Below are 25324 nucleotides of genomic sequence, written 5' to 3' on the forward strand. Positions count from 1 at the left end.
GTACTTGGCTATAGGCCCTATGGTATAGGGGAATGTTTATGAAAAAAGAAGCGTACGGCTTCTCTATACTATTTTACGTTTGTTTTCACACTTTCAGAGTGTGCGTTAAAAGGGTTGCATTTGACTGGCTTCTCAGCTTAGTTAAACAAGTGTACTTCTAGAATAGGGGTCAGCAACCTATGGCACGTGTGGCTTTGCACGCCCCTCAAGACTGCTGGAGACAAACAGGCTCTGGCCTATCAGGATTCCCAGTGGGACGTCAGAGTTTTTCTAGTGCAAACTGAGATGTGATTGCTGGTGGTGAGGGACAATGATCAATTTAAATATTGCAGCACTTAGAGGAGGGGATTTCAGATCACTTCCTCACAGTATTTGGGAACGGGAATCCGCACTGGATTAGAGCAGCCGGCAGCAGCTATTGCAGCTCCTGCCCTTGACAGGATCCCAGGGAAGCCATCCATACTACTAGATATAAACAGAGGTGCAGGATAAGCAAGTATATCATACAAATAATACACACAGCCCACACACAGAACCAAAACACAGTCCCCACAAACACAAAGCCATTGACGATCCACATACACAACCCCACAAGCAGCCTCACACATGCAACACCACAAACAGCCCCACACATACACACCACCAAACATACAACATGACATCATCCACACACATAATTCCAGAAGTAGCCCCCATTCATAGGTATCATATACAATAGAACAGCCCATATACACACAAATACAACAATACAAAGCAACAGGACAACCCAAAAACAACAAGCAGAATACAGCAATGCACACACACACACACACACACAAAACTATACAAGCAAAACAAAAACTACTAAATATTAACACTCTCCCAAATGTATGGTCAAAATAGCAAAACTGTGAAAAGTCTGCTATATGCGGTCAGTTTGGCCGTAAAATTGGCCTAAAATTCACTTTGAATTCTTATTTTAGTAAATAACTCTTTACATTTTATTATTCCCATCCAGCATGATGAACATCAGGAATTACATTCCTGAGGTTGTAAGCAGATCTGTTAACCTTTGTTATTCAAAACTCCTTTAAAGACATATCACCCAACAGTCCCAATCCATAGTGATAATGGTGGTTTAGCAACCCCCTCCCCTCCCTACTGTTTAAGTTTTGTAATTAAAAAGATATCCCATACAGTACAGTTTGAGCACATCACTAAACTGATTTACTGCTATGTGAGGCTATAGCAGGGCACATCTGCCCACACAGGAGTAATTCAGCGGTGTTTTGTGCATGTGTAGGTCTGGCTGGCTGGCTGGCTGGCTTCCAAGCTTGCCTCATACTCAGTGATACAATGTCCAATGATTCCGGTGCTCCCCAAAGAACACAGCACTAGTACAACCCCCTAATTCTATTTTCATATCTCCTATAGGAGATATTTATGCAGGATGCCAAGAATAAAGCAAAGATAGCTTAAAAGATACATAAATATATATTTAACAAACCAGAAACAGATGCACAGACTATGTGAGGACCGTTTCGAGAAATGAAATGTGCGGATATATTTTGATACATTACACCCGATTTATTTTTCTAACCTGCAAGGTAGGTTTGGCGTTTGACTCCGTAGGGTGTGCTGGACCTGGACGGAAATCGGCTGCAGGTGCAAGTGTGGGATCGCTACTTCGTCTCACCAGCAGAGGGGTCCCTGCAACAAACCACAATTAATTCGTTTGGATGGAGCTATTTGGATAACAGAAATAGAACAGGAAAAAAAAAGAAAGAAAAAACAAGATATTTCACAGTTTCTTTCATGAGATCAATGCATGATCACTGCACAAAAAAAAAATTCAACATTCTTTATAAAACAAACACGAGATGCAAGGCATAAACGGAAATCTCTTTCGAGATGTCTGGTAAATGTTAATGCTTCACATCTTGGACCTGTCGACTTGTAGCAGAAAAAAAATAAATGGATTAAGCCCTAGCATTTCAGTGGTTAGAAGGTCAATAGCCATTTAAAATTTCCAATGCCATCCAAGGCTTACCTGTGCTAGTCATAAGAATATATTAAATACCAATAAAACAAATTGAGTTAATTTAATGTGAAAGCTGGGATGGAGACCAATAAAGGCAGCCATTATAAGCTGAAAAAGCCTTTCAACTGCGAGCACTAGACTGTTTGCTGCAATGCCATCTGTGCTCACATCCAACCTGAAAGAAGATTACATGGGAGATCACATTGTTTCTATGGAAAAATGGCACATGTATTGGGTTTTTATCGATCCCTGGCCTTCTCTGAGATGCAGACAGCTGTAGACAAAAATCATGCGTTTGACACTAACGTTTTAAAAAAAACCACAGAAGTGTTAAGAAAGCACAATGTATGCATGGGCGGCATATTTTAAAAAGGTCCCCATTCAATAAGTAAATGTCCGCAGTAGCCACGCCATGCTTGTGAATTTATTAAAGATATCACGGTTTCTCATTTAGACTCGAGAGCTTCATTATCGTAACGGTAGCATTTTCACAATGTCTGACAGCTTGTTTGCATAATGACAGCCAAAATTAGTGATATTTTTTTTTTCCTGATAGGAGCAAGTAGGCCAGCAAATTACACTGCAAATCAAAATTGGACTACATACTCGAATATAAAAATAAATTAATAAAAATTAAAATTAAAAAATATATATATACTACACATGTGCGCGTGCACACTAAATTATATAAAAAATAAATAAATAAAACACTGAATTAACATTGCACAAATGTATGCCTCTAAGGAGAATAAAAAGTAACATCACTAATTATATAGATCTATTTATAAATCTATATATCGGTCTTCTATCATAAAGGCGTCTGATACATTTTTCTCCTTAGACAATAAACAGCTCAAGCACACAATGAAAAGGTTGTAAACTAAATTACATTTAAATTCTATGAAACATATTTTACTTAAACTAGTACTTAAATGAGCTGACCTCCCTTCTTTAGTATATCATCTCAAGTGCTCCATGAAATATTTATAAGATGTATAGCTTTTGTTATGCAGATACCATTTGCTATTATATCTATTATCTAGAATGATAGAGACAGAAGGCTAAGCAGACACCTGCTAAGATGCCACTTTTACAGTTATGCCATAGGAGCAAACAAGTAGGATTCTTATGCACATTATAAGCACTATAAACTAATCTTTAATGATCTCTCATATAGTTTTAAGAAAAAGTTATTTTACACATAACATGTGCAGGCCAGGACCGGACCCTATCAGGAATGGCTGGTGGGTTGTCGCAACGTTGAGCTGGCTGTCTAAAAATGTATATGCCTACAGATTATGATATAGCACTGGTCAAAGCAATTTTAAACTTTTGATATGTGTGTTGAATATAGGACTATAAGAGAATTAGTCATGGTTACAATACAAGACCAACACATACCTCCTAAGTGTCCCTATTTATGAGGGACAGTCCCTAATTTTGGCTCAAATACCTGCCCTCTGTTCCTCTTTTCTAAGAGTTGTTGTGTCAGAGTATAACAGAGCATCACAGCTAAAACTCGCAGAAATGTGTGTTTAAACTATAAGAAATGTGTTTAGAAACTGGTCTGTGTAAATAAGATACATTGTTCTTGTTGTAAATTACACTTTGCTGCATAAATTACTAGTAAGTCACCTGAAATTTTTCATAATAGCCCTGCCGCCATGGACCACATCCCCACTCGCACCTCTAAAACGAAAGTGCCCCTCTTTATTTATTTTGGCATACCTCTCAACGTTTCAAATGGACAAACAGATAAACAGTGTGCCATTTCACAAATCTTTCGTTTACAAAGATAGGAAACAGTACAACATTTTTCTAAGGGTATTTTCTGACAGAGGTTCTTTCACATCATTTTTTTTTTTTACATTTTGGTAGGTAAGCCTTAATAAAGACAACTATATCCACACATTGAAAATCACAAGTTGTATGTGTGTGAACATACAGCATAATGTATTAAAAATGAGGGGAAGGGGGTCGTCAACTTTAGACTTGCATATACCCCTTTAAGTTCTAAATGAACACAATAGAGACTGTACAATATCGTAGATGGTATTATTTAAAGATTCTCTGTTAAAAGGCCCAAGATGTTAAAGATACAGCACATTATGTGTTTTATCTCATCTTCTCTAAACATACTATAAGCAGCGATTTCTTCTGGTATTTCAGTAATATAAACATTTCAGTTTGCGTGTATGATTCAGCTGTTTCGGCCTACCATTTGAAATTCACATGAAAGGGGAATATTGCCATGGGGATCCTTGAAGATTTCAATTCTCTGGCCCTCCCTGGAACTAACTTTGGCAGTGATTCTTGGAGATCAAGTCTGTACTACTTTCTATTCATCTCTGATGTGCCAGAGTTAAAACAGGACTAAAGTGTGATAAAGACACACATGGCACAGACTGCATACTCTAGCTGTCTATGTGAAACTGAACTCTGACTTCACTCCATCAGCTAGTACAGGGAAGACAGACTTGTCTTACTGAACTGCATTTTACACATCAATTTGCAAAATGGCACAAAATTGAGAGAACTGAGCAGGTAATGCAGAGCCAAATAAAATGTATCCGTACCGTTAAACCCGAACATTCTAAAGATTTAAGGCAGAACTTTAGCTTAACCCCTTAAGGACCAAACTTCTGGAATAAAAAGGAATCATGACATGTCACACGTCATGTGTCCTTAAGGGGTTAAATACACAGTGCTTCCAGGCAAAAAGATGTAATAGTCATGAATAACATTTTTATGTGTGTGTGTATTATTTTGGCGTTTTTAAATAGCACGTAACTGCGTCAAGAGACAGGTTTTTGGAAGGACGGGTGATAATCCTGTGTGTTTAGGCACTCAATACGTTTAAAGGAGATAAACGAAAAAGTACACCTTGAAGGCTTGTCTAGAAGCAAGTATGAGATTTATTATGTTTGGGATCCAGGGCCAAATGAGGCAAGTTCTCCTGGAGTACGCAGAGATTCAAATTTCCTTGTATGCTTTAAGACCCTAGCTCATGTTAAATCCTAAGAACATGTGGCACGGGCCAGGGGTTTTACCATTTAAGCGGTTTCTCTACATCTTCGGTTACCAGTCATTCTTGTGTTTAATAATCGCTGAGATTCACAGCCTGTTGCCATTTGTCAATAGACATATCTAAGGGATTGACAACCAAAGTCATACCTGAACTGACCAGCGCCAACATTTGTTCGAATCGAAGATTCAGTATCTGTAAGTAGGCTCACATCATCAAATATTTGAGATGACATCTGAGAAGAGCAGGTGTTTATTGCCAAGAAGTAATGGGAGTTTTCTTTTCCCAAAACATGTTTGGTATACTGCTGTTCTATGTAGTACCTTCCATCACCACTGTCCCCAATAAAGGGATTTATGTAACCCAGTTTCCCAGTTCTTTTTCACCAGTAAGTGTCCTTGGGTAAGACACCTAACGATATATATCCATTATCCACTTATCTTAAAATACTCAGATTGTAATGCTCGTTTGAGCAGGGACTTCACCTCTAAATATTTTTTTTTATCATTTTGAAGTGCTGCGGAACATGCTAAAACTATATAAATGCAAATAATAATTTAAAGGGACACTATAGGCACCATAAAAACTTTAGCTAAATTAAGCAGTTTTAGTGTATAGATATAGATCATGGCCCAGCCGTCTCACTGTTCAGTCTCTGCCATTTTGGAGTTTAATCACTTTTGTTTCTGCAATCCTAGTCACACCGCCCCTGACTATGACTGACACAATGAAAAATTGTCTTAATTTTCAATCAGATCTAAAACTTACTCTATACCAAGTTCTGATCTCCTGCTCTAAATAAAACACACTATGCAATAAATGATGTTTTAACATTAGATCTCTCTTTACAGGAAGTATTTAGGAAGGCTGTATTTATGAAGTATTTACAAAGATATTGAACTCCTACCTGGCAGAGGATTGAGCAGTGAGACTGCAGGAGTATGATCTATACACCAAAACTGCTTCATAAAGCCAAACTTTTTTAGGTGCCTATAGTGTCACTTTAACCCCTTAAGGACACATGACATGTGTGACATGTCATGATTCCCTTTTATTCCAGAAGTTTGGTCCTTAAGGGGTTAAGTACCATTTTTGGCCATAAATAGATTTTGTTTGCACAGTTAAAATAAAGACGTAGCCACTATTCATAAACCTACATTGCAACTTCTACCTGCAATCTGGGTAGGCTCAACAAAAAGGAGAGGTTATATGATTGGAATAGATTGGACAGAAGGACAGAGATGCACACATATATAGATAGCCAGACAGATTGAATTGTAGCAGGATTAAAAATAAGGTGACCTACGTTAACAGCCTAAAGTTCAGGGGTCAACATGGGTCCCAGAACCATGAAGGTGATTGGGCTTAATTTACCATCCCTGTATGAAGAGTGTGTAATGGTACTAGCAACCTAGTAACTTGTGTTGAAGTTAACCCAGATAGATTAGATTGACAGGTTTATAATTGAGTGATAGAAATTCATAATCATTGATAGGAGCCCGATATATATATATATATATTTATTTGTGGTGAGGAACAATAAGCCAAGTTATAGTGGTGGTGTAATTCAGTTGTGGTGTGCCTGTAAAAAGAGGGCCCACCAAAATGTAATGGCTTGATAAAGGGAGCGGTAGGTGGGCTGAACAAGGCAGTTTCAGCCTAGAGGAAGTATTTATAGGCTGGGTGACCTCTCCCACATTTTCAGGCTCAGCCTTTTACATATACACACACACACACACACACACACATACATACAGGGCCGGCCTTAGGGGTGTGCGAGCTGTGCGGTCGCACAGGGCGCCATGGCAACAGGGGCGCCCTGGCAGCCGACACAATTCAATGTCTGCAGCTTTCATGGGCTGGCTGGGGAGATCAGATCTCCCCAGCCTGCCCACAGAACTTAACTAAGCAGTACTTACTGCATGGTAAGCAGGCAGGCAGCAGGGACCCACACTCACTCATTCAATGCTGACCGAGCAGCACTTCCACTCCCTGTACTCAGTGTGACACCTTAGCCCCGCCCCCTCCTCACACAGAACAAGCAGTGTGGGAAGCAGGGAGAAGTCTGCTGTGAAGGCAGGGACAGACAGCAGGCACAGCATGGTAAGACCAAAGGGACAGGAGGTGGAGTAAGATAGAAAAATGGACAAGTGGGGTTAGAAGGATAAACCTTTCTAGGAGTGTGGGAGAGAAAAAAAAAAGAGGTTTGGTAGAGGGAGAGAGGTGAAGTTTATGGAAGAGGGAGAAGCCTAATATGGGGTAGTTTGTGCAATATTCTTGTATGTGAAGGACTCACATGTCAATGTGTATCAGAGAGTGTGCATACTGTCAGTGAATGTCCAGGTTAATGTAGTGTGTGTGTATTTTTTTATTTATTTTTTTAATGGGCAGATGCTCAATGCACATGTCTGCTTTTACAAAAGAACTACATATTGCAAGTCTAAGGTGTTTTGAACAAGAACCTACAAACTAGCACCAGCACCTACATTGCCCTGCTTTGTGAAGTGTCCCAAAGCAGGGTAAATCAATCTAGATCTGCAGCTATTGCAAACAGATTTCACACATCCACAAAGAAAACATGCACAAAGAATTGCATGCACATATTTTCCTTTGGGGGTACATCTACTAAATTGTTAGAAACAATAAACGGACAGTTCCTTTAACCCCTTAAGGACCAAACTTCTGGAATAAAAGGGAATCATGACGTGTCTCACACGTCATGTGTCCTTAAGGGGTTAATAGGACACTATAGTCAGCAGAACAACTACAGCTTTAATGTAGTTGTTCTGGTGAGTATAATCATTTACTTCAGGCATTTTCATGCAAACACTGCCATTTACATTGCCCCCTAGGGACACCTCCAAGTGGCCACTGGAGGTGCTTCCTGGGGAAGTGCTGCACAGTAGGCAGCACTGCCGTTTAGTGTCTCCATGCTCTGCATGGAGACGCTGACATTTTCTAATAGAGATGCATTGAGTCAATGCATCTCTATGAGGAGGTACAGATTGGCCAAAACTGCGTTTGGCCCCACCTCTTTGCCAACTTTAGCCAATCCAGTGCTTTCCCTGGGAAAGTTGCAAATTTGCACTATTCTAAAAACTTTTTATGACCAGGAAGGGGCGCGGTGAAGATTTTTCGCACAGGGCGCCTAAGGCCGGCACTGCATACATATATATATATATATATATATATACATACATACATACATACATATACACACACACACACACAGATACAGATAGATATACACATTTACAAATTATATACACACACATGTATAGTATATGTGTATATTTATATAAGAATGAATATATACTGAAGATGTACTAGTACCCATATTTATCCTGTCATGTTGATGCAAAATAATAGAGAGAATCGTAGGATCTTTTGTTGTTTTTGGCTTAACAGAATTATTCTAAAAAATGAACTGTGTTAGTGTATATTAGACAGCTAGATATATAGACAGGCAGGCAGACAGACAGCCAATGTGAGTGAGTCATGGATAGGTCTACCAGTTTAACAGTTTTACAAATAACAGCAACAAAGTGATCAAAGCAGACCCCAGAACTTCGAAAAATAAAACAGCTTTGACTAGAAAATAAATTGTACATGAATATTGGCACATTTGTTCCAGATACAAAAGGATAAAAAAAAAAAAAAAAGATAAAAGAGTTTGAAAATAGCAGTCTGAAATTGGCAGCGATCTCTGCACGTGTGCATTTGTACCCTATCACACAGATAAAGAGACAGCTACTTAATGGCACTTTTTCCCTTTATTCTTTACAACCTTTAAATCTCTTATGGATTTTGTTTTGTTCGTCTAAGAATAGTCCAAATAACCACATGAAGCTGACCTTTAATTTTAGGGGTAGGGGGGGAAAATATATCACAGTCCTATACATAAAGGAAAGAATGTCTGGTTCTATTTGAGAAGGGCCATTTAATTTGCTAGTTTTCAGCTATTAAAGAGTCCATTGGAGGAAAGATGGTCGGCTGCTAGGAAACAGTTTTCTTACTTCTTTGTTACAATGAATCAATAAACAATCTAAAAAAGGAACCATTTTCACAAACAGGGTGGATGGGAAGATTCATACATTAGTTTAATTTGGACACAAAGTGGCATATTAGCAGATTTATGTTATTTTGTTTTGATAGCCAATTCTGATACTGGAGTCAGTTGGAAAGAAGAGAGCCCTGGCATTCAGAAAGTACAAGAAAAATAAGCACAGTGTGAGTGGGTGGGTGTAATTTAACAGCGTGGGAAGATAATCACACATCGTTACAGTTTTTTCTCCTTTTTCTTTAAGGTGTATATGCGTGGCAATGAGGGCTATACCATGGCACCCAGTTGTTTGTGAATTACCTTTCCAACAACACCCAGCCAGCCTACCACCCATCCACTCTGTTTCATTCTGACATTCAGCTTATTGTAGTGGTTATAGTGCAAGGAAACTCATAATATAGTACCTCTGCAGGAATCTGCAGCAAAATTATCCCCCCTTATGAAAGAGATGAACCTTTCTCACTCCTGTCCAAAGTATTTGTACATGTTAAGCAGGATCTGGCTATGTCGAATTTTTTGGCCAGTGGAAATCATAGTTCATCCTTTTGTTGCTGTCGAATTAGCATGTTTCCTGTAAAAAAAAGGTGAACAAGGAATATAGCCCCGTGTTACCAGGTTCAATCAAATATTTAAGATGAGGGATGCAGTTTGCATACCACATGCTTAAAGAACCCCTACGGATTTGATTTGTACATTTAAAACATTGACTTGGACTGCAATGGAGGACCATGCAATATCCAGAAAATCTAGATCTTAAAAATAGGAGAACAGTGCACCGTGAAGAAATATAAACAAAACTACTAACAAAATAACAGAACAAAATCGAAGAGCTTCAGAGAAGTTCTGAAACAAGTTGGCTACCATGTAAACCAGACACACAATGTCAAAAGAACATATTTTCTAAAGTTCAAGTCACCTGAGGAAATCCAATGGGCTTATTTTACAGCTTTCTAAATAACAAGGGTTTTTGAACGTGGCAATAAATCAACACAAAGTAAGATACCAATACCAAAATAAAACTAAAAATTAAAAAGGAAAATTAATTGTAACTGAGAAGGCCTGCTGCTAAGGGTTTCTTTTTCCCCTCCGCTATCCATTATACTTTGAAAGAAGCTGTTTTATCGTACACCAAACAGGATGAAATAAATAATGCCCGAATGCCCTATGAACGTTCCTGTAAAAGTTTAATTAAAAAATGCGCATGCTACTTTTATTGGCAATTATTCCTCAATTAATAATTAATCTCTCGATTGAAAAGGCTATCTTGGTCTTTAAGTAATATGGCCTGTAAAATGTCAGTAGAAGAAAAAAAAACCAAGGAGAGCTGAGGAAGTAAATAGCTCAACAAAGCAAGAACATATTTAATGTCATCGGCCACGAAATAAAAGGTTTGTCTCCATACAGCTCATATAAGGTCTACAGCTGCTTTCAAGTGGATAGAAACGAAGAGAGCTTTAAACTGGCATCTTAAAAGTCAAGGGATGTTTGTGGACCAGTACAAAATTCAGATTTTCTACGCTTACAAGCACCTGTCAGGCAATATGGCATTATTAACACTAAAAACACAATGTATCTGTACAAAGTATGGGTAAGTTCCTAAATATTATTTAACATTCAAGCTTTTTCAGGATCGATGTTCAACGATTGTTGATGGTTAATAAAAGTACTCCCTTCAAAAAAATATTTTCTTTAAAAAAAAAAAAAAAAGTAAATGGTCAAAGGGAGATTCTTTCGATGGAGTGTGGCTGGAGTAGGCTTGGATATTTTCGACCATTTTAAGCAACTGGTTATTTTCTTTTTGATGTTAAAAGTAATTTATAACCAGACCGTTTGTAATTGTATTTAGTAAGTATTTATATTTAGTAATTACACTTGCTCATCCCGCTAGGTTCAATTTTGATTTCGGGTTGGACACATTAAAAGTCAAGAATTATATGTATGCCGAGTGAGAGAATTCATTATTTTATTTTCATTGTTTTATTCATTATGCAGGAATACCTAAAGACCACCATAATGATATAATGCCCTGGAATACATGTAGACACACACACAGATTGACACATTCTCAGCAATTGCCACACATCCGCCAACCTTTGCCCCCTGGGGTGGAGCAGAGCAGTGGTGAGAGAAAACCTGCCCCTTTAGAAAAAGGTTGAGTAAAGTAACTTTTTTTTCATTTGGGGACCCTGGCATGTAATGGGTTAAAGTAATACTCCAAATATATCTGTTTTATGTCAGAGTGTTCATTTAATACTAGATTAAATGGTTACTACAAAGCAATTTTATACTATCTATAGTAATTTGTTTCATATAGTATCTCTATTTAGGTCCCCTGGAATCCAGTGCTCCACGTCCCATCCATCTCTATAAGCTCATTAAGAAGCATTTGATTGGCCAAACATTAGGCTCAGAGCATGCGAGGGAGGAGGCAGGAGACTATGGAAGGGAGCACACAAAGGCAGGGTTCACATAAGTGATCAAGGAGGTTGGAGTAGCACTTTAATCTCATCATTACCAGTAATACCAGGGAGTGAAACCCATGATGTCTTTACCCTGTCTACCATATTAAAAGAACTGGCATTATAGGCATGTGGAAGTGTGTAATACACCCTAATGCAGGACCAAACTGTCCTCCAAGAACTATTTTGCATGAGCTTGGATACGTTTTTATTTTTATTTGTTTTGCCTCGAAAGCATCTGACTATCATTTGAGAAAAGGTGCACTTTTAAATTAATATTTTATATTGGTATTTTTAAATAAAGTTTATTTTGGTAATATTCTCTGGGTGCACACCCTAATAAAATGTGCTGCACACTCCTAGATTTAATATTATGGGGGGAGAAGGAGGAGAGGGGAGAGAGGGAGGAGAGGGTGTGTGTGTGTTTGTGTGTGTGTGTGGTTCATTATTTTCCAATACGTCATGTTTTACTGCTATTTATCTTTTAATGACATTAATGCTGATGCACTCTCATATACACTAGCACATATAGGCACCCACAAAAATGCACGCTGTTTGTTAGGACACCCAAATATGTCCTGGATTCTTTGCCTCTCTCCCATAGCGCCTTACCTGGCAATTAAGTACTGGTAGCAGTAGTTAATGAATATCAGCCAACATAAATAGCAGCTGCTATATGGCTGTGTGACTCCCATCATTCTCAGGCAGAATGGGACATGTACATGTATATTGGTCTGTGCAATACTTTTGTTATTTCACAGAGTGAGGTCATAAAATGGTTTGAAAACACGATATGTCACTTGAAATAACAGGCAGACCGTATAATACTATATATATATATATATATATATATATATATATATATATATATATATATATATAGTATCTGTGTGTTGTGGTGGTAAAAACATATTTCCATGCGTTTGCACAATAAGTGCCCTGACAAGTAATTATGTGACAATCCCACGGATTAGTTATACAGCTATAAAGGACCAAACAATAGCAGTTAAGCAAATTAATATGTGCATTTTTTTTTACACTAAAAAATGAAAATGAATTTCTTTGAAAACTAAAATGCTAAATGTAGGCTAAAGTAGCCAGGTTGTGACCACAGCAGAGTTGAAGAACATTCAAAGATCTGCTATTGTTGAGTTTAGAGAATACCTCCCAAAATGTTTAAGTTGTTTTTTTTTTTTTTTTTTTTTTTTTTAAAGGCACAGAAAATTATTACATTTTATGCAATACAAATTGTAGCATAAAGGAATCATGTGAACTCTCACATACCTGTCCTGGTTAATTTTACAGACATATAGAATGAGACACTTTAGTATTTAAAAGATGACAAACACTATATGTTTCGGGTCCACACAAGTTAACTCAATTTCTCAAATATCACAGTGGTCTCAATGTATATAGAATTCAGGATTTTGCACTTTGACTCATTGGGTTCTCTACAGCACAGACTTTCCAAAACACAGGAAAACAGCTGCAGCTGTGAGTGAAATGCTGTATATATGTTTCTGTAGGAGTAGGCCTTTTTGCCTGATGGGATTGTCCATCAAAGTGACGCTACACCGGGGGCTGCAATATAATGCCCCATCAAGCCACTTCAAATGTTATTTAAAAATGCACACTGTGATTGTAAACCCAGCAACCCGTCCCTGACTCTTAAACTTCACTGTAAAGGTTTGATAAAAACCATATGCATGATGACTTGATTGAACAAAACTGTCATCTTCAGATGGACTGTAGCGTGCAATCATATTCATTGGAATTGTAGCCCTGTCGATGACATAAGAGAGCAGATTTAAAAAAAAAAAAAAAAAAAAGCGAAAAACAAAACAAAGATCTAGACTGACAAACAGACTGAAGAATAATTAAAGTGTTTTGTTTTTTGTGGTTTTGATTTATAGAGGTTTAATAAAATGTGTATAAAACATTTTATCAAACTTTGTCAAACATTTTTATTTATTTAATGAAAGATGCTTCTGCAGAATCTCCTGTAGAGTCCTGGATCTTCGGCTGGACATCTGAAGAGCACAGATGATAGATTGCATAGAGGGACAGTTTTATTTGAACTCGGTTGGTGGTGTTTTTCTTAATGTTCTTGTTTTAGAATTTGGGATGTCAAAGGGGAATAAGAGTTGATAACTAAAGACTTGATAAATAAAATGCTCAGTTATAGACACTGATATAAAGTGCTTCACACTGTACCCTGTAGAAGGCAACATTGTCCTTGTATATAGAATGTAGAGAAACTATACACCTTTGTCTGCTGTAGACTAAAAAATAAATAAAACGGTTACACGGTTCCCTATCAACGAACAATACATGGTGTCTCATTGAAAAAGCAATTTGCGGGACTGACATCAACAGACAAAAATAGTACATTAAAATAAATAAAATCAAAAATAAATGTCCAGATCGAGATCATTCCCCATAAGCCTCAACCAGACTTTAAGAGAAAAATACCCAAATATCGTAAAGAAAACCAACCATATTGTTTGTGTTTCCTTATTTAGCAGTTGCTCTTCCTCTTCAGATCATTTATCCAGATGACCTCTTGCCCAGTCCATTGCTTCTCTATAAAAAGCATTGGGGACCTACGAGGCATGCGCGGCAATCACTAGACTTGTGCATGGCGGAAAAAGTTTGTCTGACCCAAAACCTCCAAAAACATTTACTTGGTCTAACCAAATTTCGCTGATGCAGCAGCTTGGCTCATCTGAATACTTTACATGCAAACCGTACCAGAAAACCTATTCGACAAACCAAAAGAGTGAGGGAAAAAAAAAAAAAAGGAAAAAGAAAAAGACTGATTACTATACTGCTAAATATATACATAACATTCAAATGTATATGTTTTGCAGTACAGTGATAGGCTGGACCATGCTCCCTTTTAATTAAGCCAATTCCTGGAGGTATTCGGTTAAATCGAATTCGGACGTTTAAGTTATGAATATTTACTGAACGTGGACTAAACTTGAATAGTAAAATGCCATTGTATTTAATTTGTATTTTACTATTCAAATTAACTCCACATTCAGTCAATATTCACAATTTTAAATGTCTGGTTATTTTTGACTATTCATTTTCCTTCATTTGGCCGATCATTGGTTTATTTATTTGGCCGATCATTGGTTTATTTATTTGTCCCTACAGCCACCAAACACCTCTTTTATATAGTACCACGGATGGAGCACCAAATTACAAAACAAACATACCGCTATTTGTCTTTTGTCGTGATACGTCCATGTGGTGAATTGGTGTTCTGGAACTCATATGACCCTCTAATTGCACAAAAATGTTTACGCATTGCAATCAGTTTGAAACCGAATAGATAAATCTAACAAACCCTATGTTCAGCCATCCCAATACTGCTCATAAAGAATGCTTGCCTATGAGAAGTATTTCAAGAGTAGGAGGCATTATGTCATTATACTGTGTGTCATGTTGCAGAATATGAAGACGTTCAATAACTGAAAATCTTCAGTGAGAAAGTTCTTCTAGTGAGTTACTCTAACCACCACTAGAGCCTTGGTTACAGCAAAATGAAAATATTACGGACTCTCTGAAATGGCAATATTTATTACATTGCCACGCAAAAGGGAAAGCATATATGCATCAAAAACACTTCATTAAGTGGACGTGGGTTTGGTGTTTAGAATGTCCCTTTAAATGTCTGTGAGATATTTAGATTTAAAAATCAATAGCCACCTCTGGTCTAGAGTAGTATTTTAATGGTTTTCTAAATAGTATTGTGTTTAATAACTTTTTCTTCTGAATCCAATGATAATATGTAAAATGTATAGTGGAGCTTTCCTTTTAATAATCTATAAAAAAAAAAAAAAAAAAAAAAAAAATTTTTTAATAAAACTGAAAAAGTAAGAATTTTGAGCATGTGTTTACTGTCTTTCAGCAGACTGTGAACTCAAAGTGATAATCGCATGTATAATTTTTCAGCATACCACAACATGATGGATGTCAGTGTATCTTTAAGATATATTATGTGTAATTGATAACATGTGGGCAGCACAGCTACACTTTTCATCAGTATAATCATACATCGGGAGTCCGTGCAAATGTTTGCGTAAATCACATTTTCTTCTAATCTAATAAATTGAACTGATGTTTGGAACCTAATGACCAATGTGAACTATGTAAATCTTTACCAGATATTTATACAACGTGTTCATTACCAGTATAACAACATAAATGTCTTGCAATCCTGTTCGAATAACTGTCCTTTGAGAACAGACTTGGAGTCTCTCACAGGGATATTCTGCTCACTATACAGGGCTGCCGATTTAAAAAAAAAAAAAAAATCACACCTGGAAGGTTTTTTTTTTAATAGACGTATAGCAGCGACTCTAGTTACATTTTAATGGAATGTATGTAGTGACATCAGCTCTCCACTAAGTATTAAAATGTCACAATAGAATCAGCAGCCAAGCAGGCGCTATACGCAAATCGCAATGGACATGCCCAGGTACGGCCTGAAATGCTTTTGAATTCTTGCCGGATGGAATTTTCTGCGTATTTATGGTAAACGTTTTTATTGTGGCCAATATTGGTAGTACACGAATAGTATATAGCACATCTCTCGTGACATCATGGAGATCCAATTATATACCAATTAAATAGTTTTTCTATATATAAAAATATAAATAAGTCCTGACTTCCTTCACCCACTCCCCCAATCCCACCCAGGTGCTATCTTTCCCCAGGATTAGACATGATTTGCCATGTTAAGTACATGCGTTACACTGGAGAACTTTGAACATGATTATGTAAGGGACATTATTTGATGGGTTGGATTCAAGTCACTGACTGTTGTGAATGTCTTTAAATATGCGCTCATGCAAATTTAACCATACCAACTCATACCTGCGATGGCGGCTGTGATCATCACTGCCGCCCATCAAGAAGCAGGGAGGGACAGGAATGCAGCTGGCCGGAGACTCTCATTCAATAGAAATTAAACACTGAACATTGGTATAGCAACAGGAGACTCCAGGCACCATCACCACTTTATTGACATGAGTGTCTCTAAGAAACAATGTCTTAAAATGTCTATAAAAGGTGCAATCTAAATAAGGAGAACTTTAAAAAGTTAATGTTATTATAAAGAAAAATACAAGAGTAGAAATGCAGGAAAATGATATGCATAAAAGCATAATAGGTTTAAAATGCAATATAATACAATATCCTTCTAGATATATTTCCAGGTTTTATTTTGGGGACATTTCCCTTCTAGTTATTTATTTTTAGTGTTACATGGCTTAAATGTGACTGATATTTTTCAATGGAGCGTTTCAAACAATGTATAATATCAAGTCAATTAAAAAGGGAAAACGATTCTGCTCTAAAATATGAGGAAATCACGGATACAAATTGCGGCGTGTTTCATTTGTTTTTTAATTGACAGCCTCGAGGAGCATCGCACATCTGCATAACAGTACAAGGAAAGGGTTGACGGTTAGTGATGGAGAGAAAATTAGATTCTTTTCACAATGGCCAAGTAGTGAAGTCAACTGCCTCACCTTTTCAACTTAGATTACAGAAGAGACAACCATGAAGAGACAAAACGAAGGATCTCTAGTGAAAAGGTGACACAAGGGTTCATTTAGCTGGAAAACCAGAAAGGCAATAAAAGGATGGGCACAGTAAGGATGGGCTTCATCCATCAGTCATAAGATAAAGCAGGCTGAAAATTCCACAGCTTGTTAGAAAGCTTTTTTTTCGTTCTTAATGTTGCTTTAAGAAAAATATTCTGCATTTAATTAAAAAGGGATTTTTTTTTTCATGTAATCAAGTTTAAGTCGAATATGGCAAAAAGAGAAAAGGAAATAAATCAAATAATTGTATCTTCAAAACAACACTCCGTAAGTAAGAGTATTGCAGAATCTTGTAAAACATCTTTTTTTTCCAATCCAAGGTTTTAAGCATTAACAATATGAGCAACTTAATATCTCATTCTAAAATACTTCTAGACCAAAAAAAGGAAAGCTATAATAAAATACTGAACTATTGTTTAATTCTGCATCTGTCTCTCTAATAAAACTATTTCATGTACATAAATGAAAGCAGCACTGTCAGCACTGTCATTGGTGTCACCCCCACCAATATGAATATTTCATATATATATATATAATATGAAATCTTTATGAAATACATCAACTGTGTTGCAATATCACTGAAATTTTGCAAGACACAGATTCAGGTAAGTATGACTCACCTTCTCCTATACCCTCTGGCCACCGGACACTGATTGGAGCAGTCACCGTCGGGAGTCGCAAATTATACTTACACCCCTGTGAATAATGTATACCCATCTGAAGTTTCTCTTATAGTTAGGCAACATGGTGATTTCAAATGGATGGAGCGTCTATGTGACCAACCACTCAAATGACAAATGGCATCCCACAATTTGTGCATGCTGGCATTCATTTGTGGGATTCCTACAGCTTGCCCTTGTGTGTAGTCTTTACTGCTATGCTGATGGTATAGCAGTAAAGTCAGAGACGGTAGAATTAAAGTATAGCTTAATAGCTCTTTCTCGACACACTTGCTAGAACGTTGGCTAGTAAGATGTCTACATATAAAGTTACAAAGTTATGTCCATCATGACAGGTGCACCTTAAAGAGGCTCAGCTGTGGAAAATGTGGATTTATTACGTTTCTCCAAACCTGCATGTTGGTGATTGGCTTGCAGCCCTATCAGAGAGATCTCCTGGGAATAAACAATTAACTCTGTAAACATTAAACGCATAGCTTAGACTCAATATAAACTTTTAATCTCCTCAAATAAAATGCAATCAGTTTACAAATAACTCCCTACATCTGAATTTTTTTTTTTTTTTTTTTTAAAGGTAAATGTGCATTTGGAGATGCTTCAGGAACATTTAATTTACAGGTGCCCTAAAAATCTGATGAAGCCACCTCTGTGTAAACAGAAACAGACCTATAAAGGCTAATAATAGGACATACACAATCAGCCCAGCCAGGAAGAAGCCATTATTTGCATAGGTAGAGAATGAACGTGTTCAACCTTGTGTTTTAGAGCCATGGAATTAATAGTGCACAAAAATTATCACGCGGCATATAAATTAGACTTCCTAACAAAATAAAAATCAAAGTATTTAACCAGAAAGGGTACATTTAGCATTCAATAATTTCTAGTGGGTCCTGGAGTCTTAATAGTAGACATTGTACAGCGCTACGGAATTTGTTGGCGCTATATAAATAATAAAATAATAATAATAATAACCCAACTTAACCCCTTAAGGATCCATGACATGTGTGACATGTCATGATTCCCTTTTATTCCAGTGGTTTGGTCCTTAAGGGGTTAAAGGTATACTCAATGTACTTCCCTCAGAATAATTACGTTAACCCATTAAGGACACATGACATGTCATGATTCCCTTTTATTCCAGAAGTTTGGTCCTTAAGGGGTTAAAGGATCTCACCATGCACCATAACAACTACAGTGCACTATAGAACTTATGTTGTTAGGAAAGCCCGTCTACCCCCATGTACATAGTCAAACTGTCACACAGGAAATGTTCTATATGGAGAGCCGGAAAGCTCTGTAGTGGTTATGGTAATTGGGGTGTTCCTATAATGTTGGGAATTGAAGTTGTGAGTCAGAGTGGCTTAAATGCCACCACTTTGCGAACACAGCCAGCTCACTTCAAATAACCATTTTAGTGTATTCACCCTACTGACAACGGTCGGGACAGAAATCAGACAAAACAACAGGTGTTCAGCATGTACCTTGCAGACTACCTGGTGTGAGGCTAATGTGGGTCAAGCCACATGGATTGTAAACCTAGATGTTGTTACCATATTGTAACAGTTTTCCTTTCACAATTTATTGATGGAGTTTTATTGTCTCGTTCCACTCCTCAACGCACACAAACAGTCCAGGAATCAGGTATTCCCCAGTTCTGTTCCAGAGCGACGCAGGCCATCCTGGACCCTTGGCATGCCTTTTGGGCTGAGTTGTGGACCACTGCTGCACAGTGCTGAAATGTAATTTTCTTAATCACAGGTGTACTTTAAAAAGAGACGGCAGGTACAATAATATCAAAATACACCTTGTCTTACTGTGCTCTTTGTTTTGCAGTTGGCAAATAAGTAATAAAAAAAAAAAAAAAGACAAAAAGACAAACCCCAAACAATATTTAGACACTTGATTCTTTGACAATATATTCAAACTGTGAAAATAAGAATCTGTTGTGAGTCCCGTTGAAGTCAATGTGAGCCTTTTACAAACATACTCCATTTTTTAAAATTGAAGTTATAGTGGATACACTCCATATAAAATGCATGGCTAAATATCCAACTCAGACACCTGTAGGAGAAGAATATGTAGAATTAAGGAAGGTTTTATTCATTAAACACAGAACTGTTATAGAGACACTATAGTCAAAAGAACTACTACAGCTTAATGTAGTTGTTCTGGTGTGTATAGCATGCTACTGCAGGCTGTTTAATGTAAACACTGCCTTTTCAGAGAAAATAAATTACTAGATATGCTTCCAGCACGGACGTTTAGCATCTCCATGCTCTGCATTGTGGCAAGGAGAATTCCCTTATATAGAAGCATTGATACAGTGCATCGCTATGAGGAGATGCTGATTGGTGCAGCACAATGTTTTGCTGCGCATGTGCAATAGCCTCCCAGTGCTTTCCTATAGGAAAGCATTGGATGGCTGGGACTGTCAAATTTGATGACCTCAGCCAAGGAGGCGGAGCGCGCCATGGTGATACCGTCACAGCGCTAGAAATAAGGTTAGTTTAGCAACTTTTTAAAGACAGGAGAGGGAACCCCAGCCACCTAGACAGCACTTTTAAAAACAATAGCATCAGTCAAACGGGTTTGTATTCCTGTCACTATAGTGTTCTTTAAGTAATGAAATTAGGTCTATAATAAATCATCTGAAAAATATATCAATGAAACAGCTACTCAGACTTAGATACATGGACTAATTAAGGGAAGGAGGTATCGGAGAATCTCACTCATGCCTGTGTCATATAATATATTGTATGTTAATATTATTGTTATCAAGGCAGGAGGCTAGGCAGGGATAATCGAGGGATGTTAATGGTGCTGCAATGGTGTGCAGCGGTATTAGGTGGAGGTGATACAGTACCTACCTAAAGTTGTGAAACCATAATAATGGTGTTGGAGGTATTTGTGGCACAGGCAATGGAGACCAGTTTTCCATTTTGTCTTTTGTTGCCTAAAATGTATTCGTTTCTGTTTCATGCTCAACGATTCAATGTTAAGTGAAACTCCATCAGGGTGTAGTGGAGCCTCATGCTATGTCTGCATGTAAAGCATATTTTCTGAACAATCTAGTGTTTTACCAATCTGACCAGTCAAGTTAAATTAGAAAAAAATATATAAAACTATCATAGAAAAACTAGATCAGTGATGACACTTTTCGGCATCAAAATGCTTCTGCACTACTGAGCTATGAGTGCTATGATGCTTAGTTAGCTTTATAAGGAAACCGCCACATCCTAGAATTGTTAGTATAATTTTACATTTGCCGTATATTTAGCTAATATACGTTTGTGAGGTCTGAAAAATAAAATGAAAGGTGCACTCCAAACACCCCAACCACTACAGTGCGCTGTAGTGGGTATGGTGCCAGGAGTGCCAAAGTGCTGACCAATGTAAGGACTCAAACCATTTTAGAATAGTTCAAATTTTTACCTTGTGGTCAACCGGGCACCACAGCCTGCTTCCCCTGTAGGCAGCCAGAAAGGCTTAACTCATTCAATCAAGAAGCTCTCCTTAATCTCAGAACGAAGAGTTAATAGAAGCTCGTATACCAGTGCTTCTAGCTATCCTGGAGCCTACAGAGGGGTGGAGAGTCACGCCCAGTGGACCCCTGATAAGAAGTCAAACCACTACTACTTACAACAGAGGAAGTGGGGATAGAGCACTCCAGGCACCATAACCACAACAGCACGGGTCATGGTGCTTGAATTGGTCTTTCAAATGTAAAAAAAACACAATGCTCCATCCTGGTACTGATTGCTTGCCGTCAATCATTGTTATAAGGTCTTCTCTTTACTGTACTAAAGTACTGAAGATATTCTGAAAAGTTAGAGAAAATAATATTTTTCAAAACTTACAAAAAAAAATGTGAATATATATTGTACAGAGCACAGAATGATTACAATCACTAATTGTCCATATAAGGAGGTTATAGGAGTCTCCAAACGTTGTAGAATAAAGAGATTGCAGGAAATGTAGCTGGATGAAAATCTTTTGAAAGTAATGTGTCCGTTTAAAATAAACAGACAAAAATAGGACAAATACCTTCATATGCCAGATTAATTACAAAAGATGTCTCGATCTAGGAAAAAACATTATACGCTTTAGATTAGAGTTCAAAGGCATGTTAAACCAGATGCATTTCTCTTCGGTTCATCTAAGTGGGTGGTATGGTTTGTCCGGAGCTAAATCCTAATTTTCCGATCTATTTTTGTGACACAAATATGCACATATTAACTACTTAATCTGAAACTCGTTTAGTACTAATTTAACTCTTTCAATCAGATGAACTGTAAAAAATAATGCACCAAAATTCACTAAATCCCTCCTGCTAATAAATCTTAGAACGCCAATGGCGAAAAAACAAAACTGAATGTATACATTTATACTTAAAATCTAGTTACATTTAACTGCTCGGATCTATACGTCCATTGGTGCCCTAGGCACTGGGGTTCATTGAGTACAATAAAAATATTGCAGAACTGGAAACAGAATTGCAAATTTTATGCTGCGGAGAAAAAAAGGTGAGTACAGAAAAATGTGCTCAGTTTATCTCATGCCAATAGATTTTTTGGGGGAATTTTTTATTAGCATTCCTGTAGTTGCGATTGTCTGTTTCTTTTAAAGAATCCCAGAAATGAAGGAGTCGTTTTTTTTCTGCATACAAACTTTTTTAGGAATGCGAGTTAGCGCTTGGCAATAGTGTCTATGTTGTAACAAATTATGGGTGCAGTTCATCTGGTTTCTGTCAAACCATTTTCAAACCAAGAGTCCCCCTCTTTCTCCCCCCAGCACCCAAAAGACCACCCTCTTCCCCACTAATATGTTAACAAGCCCAAATTATAAGGTCAACATATGCGTACAAGTTATCATTTGCTGCGCTGTATTGCCTTACACCGCCAAATTGAGATGGACATCCTGTAACACAATTTGCCATTCACTCTTCTAACGTGATGCACTTGGTTCTATAAGTTGCAATCTTAATATATTTTACATGTTCTTTCTCAAGACTTGTGGATGAGTGCTGCCGTGAGCTTATCTTGACTAGTCAGTATGCATTCAGTCTTTACAAAGTCTGTATGTCAAATGTGTTATCTGCCCAAAATGTATTAGGGCCATATCAACAAATAACTCCATCTCACTCTTATGAATTTATCTATTTGGCCCTGTCAAAATAAGACTGCCACTTCTAACGGGAGACATTGAGTACAGCTGTGTTCCCGGCAAACATTGAGACAATCGCAGCTCTGTGCATCTGGAATTTATATTATAGTATAGTTTATCATGTGTTTCTCTTCTAATTAGTTCTTACAATTGTAAATGTTGGGCTTCTATGAAGATAATCAAATTGCCGATTACCATTAGCCTGCTCTTAAAATATATTTACAATATAACACTGCAAATTGTATATTGCCAAAGTGTTAGTCTCCCTTTCAGTCTGACGGACGTAAAGAGTAAGATTGTCAGTGTAATTTGGAATTTCATTGTGTACAACACAAGGGCATTTGTGTACAGAGCAGCTTTTATTCCAAGCCAGTATTTTACAGTGTCCCTGCTATATAGCAAGAAAAATAAATAAATTAAAAAGACCGAAAAATACACATTCTGAGATATTTTACATCTCTGACAGATGAACGGGAGTTGTGCGTGCGTAATACATTCTATGCAGAATACAACTCAAAACAATGACTTGTAAATATATTGATATTTTCTAACTATGTTGCTAGAAAAATTGCTGGAAAAAAAAATATAAAGAGATGTTGGCTAGCAAAATACAGGAATCAGCAAAAGTAAAAAGCATGAATCAGGAGGAAATAGATGGATCAGCATTGACCCAGGATTCAGAGCTTGCTCGAGAGAACAAGTAAAGACAGGTAATCCTTATGTTCTGAAAGGCAGACAATGAGAACAAATAGAGATGCTCTATAAACAGTGTGTTACAATATTCTCCTCGCTCATGGTGCACTCGTAGGTTCAATGCCATCATTCAGATCATATAGCTGTCTTTCAGCAATGCACATGGTCTAGTCTTTCTGTAAAGTACATCCTGCCCTGCTGCAGATGGATGAGAATATGAAATAATAGTTCAAAAAGGAACAAAAAAATAATAGTTCACTCTTTTTAAGTATGTGTTTTGGGACAGTAATAAGCCAGACAGAAGTGTTATTAGATCTTTGTTCATGGCAATAGAGTGTTCTCTGGAATGATTACATCCTAAACCCTATTCCCCACAAACCACCCCCAAACAAAGCAAAAATAAAATAAAATAAAAAATAAAAAGAAACCACTGAGAATGGTATCAAGTTGCTGGTACAGTTATGAAGGAAAACACAGGAACTAGAGATAATACAATAATACACAAAGTTTATAGTTTTGTAACATACACAAAGTGCAGGGTGGTCATGTAAGGGGTGGGGTGGGAAAAGGGTTTTTATGCTAAATTACAAGTTTAAGTGGAAGTTTGGGACAGTGCTTTCTCTGCAAAAGAGAGAAAATCTTCCTTTTGGGATGCAGAGAATTCAGACCTAAAGTCAAACAAAACAAAACAAAACACATTTCTGGGAAAGAGGATTGGAGCACCTCTTTCCATCCAACTTCATTGGTCATGCAAGTGGGACAGCCCCTTCTCTTACTGTGGTGGAGGAAGATGGGTCAGATCCCTAGAACAATAAACCTGGTAAAATTCTTTGTACGGCGATGCATAATCACATGAAACGGCTGTGGTTTTCTCGTAGAACCACCCCATTTAACTTATTTGTCAAGAAAGTCCATATAGTTTGTGTTGTAATCTGAATTCCTCAAATATAACAAAATGTAACCTTATTGTGGGTTGCTACCTCAAACAGAAAGACTGGGGATTCTCGAATTCTGTGACAATGTTTCACTCAGAGAAACACAAATTAATATTGTCGGTATTGTATCAGTCACATAATAAAAAATAGGGTCAGGATAGCGTGAAAATTTTACAAATTTTGATGTAGCGATGGATCAACCAGAAAATCTCTGGCCTGAGTTACAGTTTAAAACTTAGAGAAAGGTGTACCCCATAACAGTAATATGAGAACCTGTTGAGTGAAAGGTTGACAGTAATGGTACTTTGCTGAAAATGTTTGCTGCCTACAAGTGAAAAACACTGGCCTAAGTAAAGTAAGCAATTAAAGAGAAAAAGTCAAGAACAAGACGTGTGACAATTGTGTTGCTCATACATAAATATAGTTAATCTCGCTTGACATACCTAACAACTCGACCGAACTCTATTTCTAAGCTACAAGTGAAATACAGATTTGCCTGTTCTATCCCTTTTTTTTTTGTTTTTTGTTGTTTTTTTTTGTTTTTTAAACGTGCACAATAATTTTTATAAATACTATTAATCCCGTTACTAATATACAAGCATGCATATGTAGACTAAATACGCTATCATAGTCCTATCCATGTAGTCCTAGTCTGTTAAATCTCATTA

The 25324-nt window shown here is 37.2% G+C and overlaps 1 protein-coding gene across 4 annotated transcripts in view; it reads right to left on the reverse strand.

Annotated features, from left to right (window-relative positions):
- Nucleotides 1-25324, reverse strand: part of PARD3B (par-3 family cell polarity regulator beta) — a 1021205-nt gene that overhangs the window by 783185 nt on the left and 212696 nt on the right. For all 4 annotated transcript variants that reach the window (XM_063429810.1, XM_063429811.1, XM_063429813.1 and 1 more), the window contains one exon: nt 1580-1689. In XM_063429810.1, the coding sequence (XP_063285880.1) occupies nt 1580-1689 (110 nt within the window). The remainder of the gene's footprint in view (nt 1-1579; nt 1690-25324) is intronic.

This window comes from Pelobates fuscus, chromosome 8 (assembly GCF_036172605.1).
Source record: "Pelobates fuscus isolate aPelFus1 chromosome 8, aPelFus1.pri, whole genome shotgun sequence".
In the NCBI taxonomy this organism is placed as follows: domain Eukaryota; kingdom Metazoa; phylum Chordata; class Amphibia; order Anura; family Pelobatidae; genus Pelobates; species Pelobates fuscus.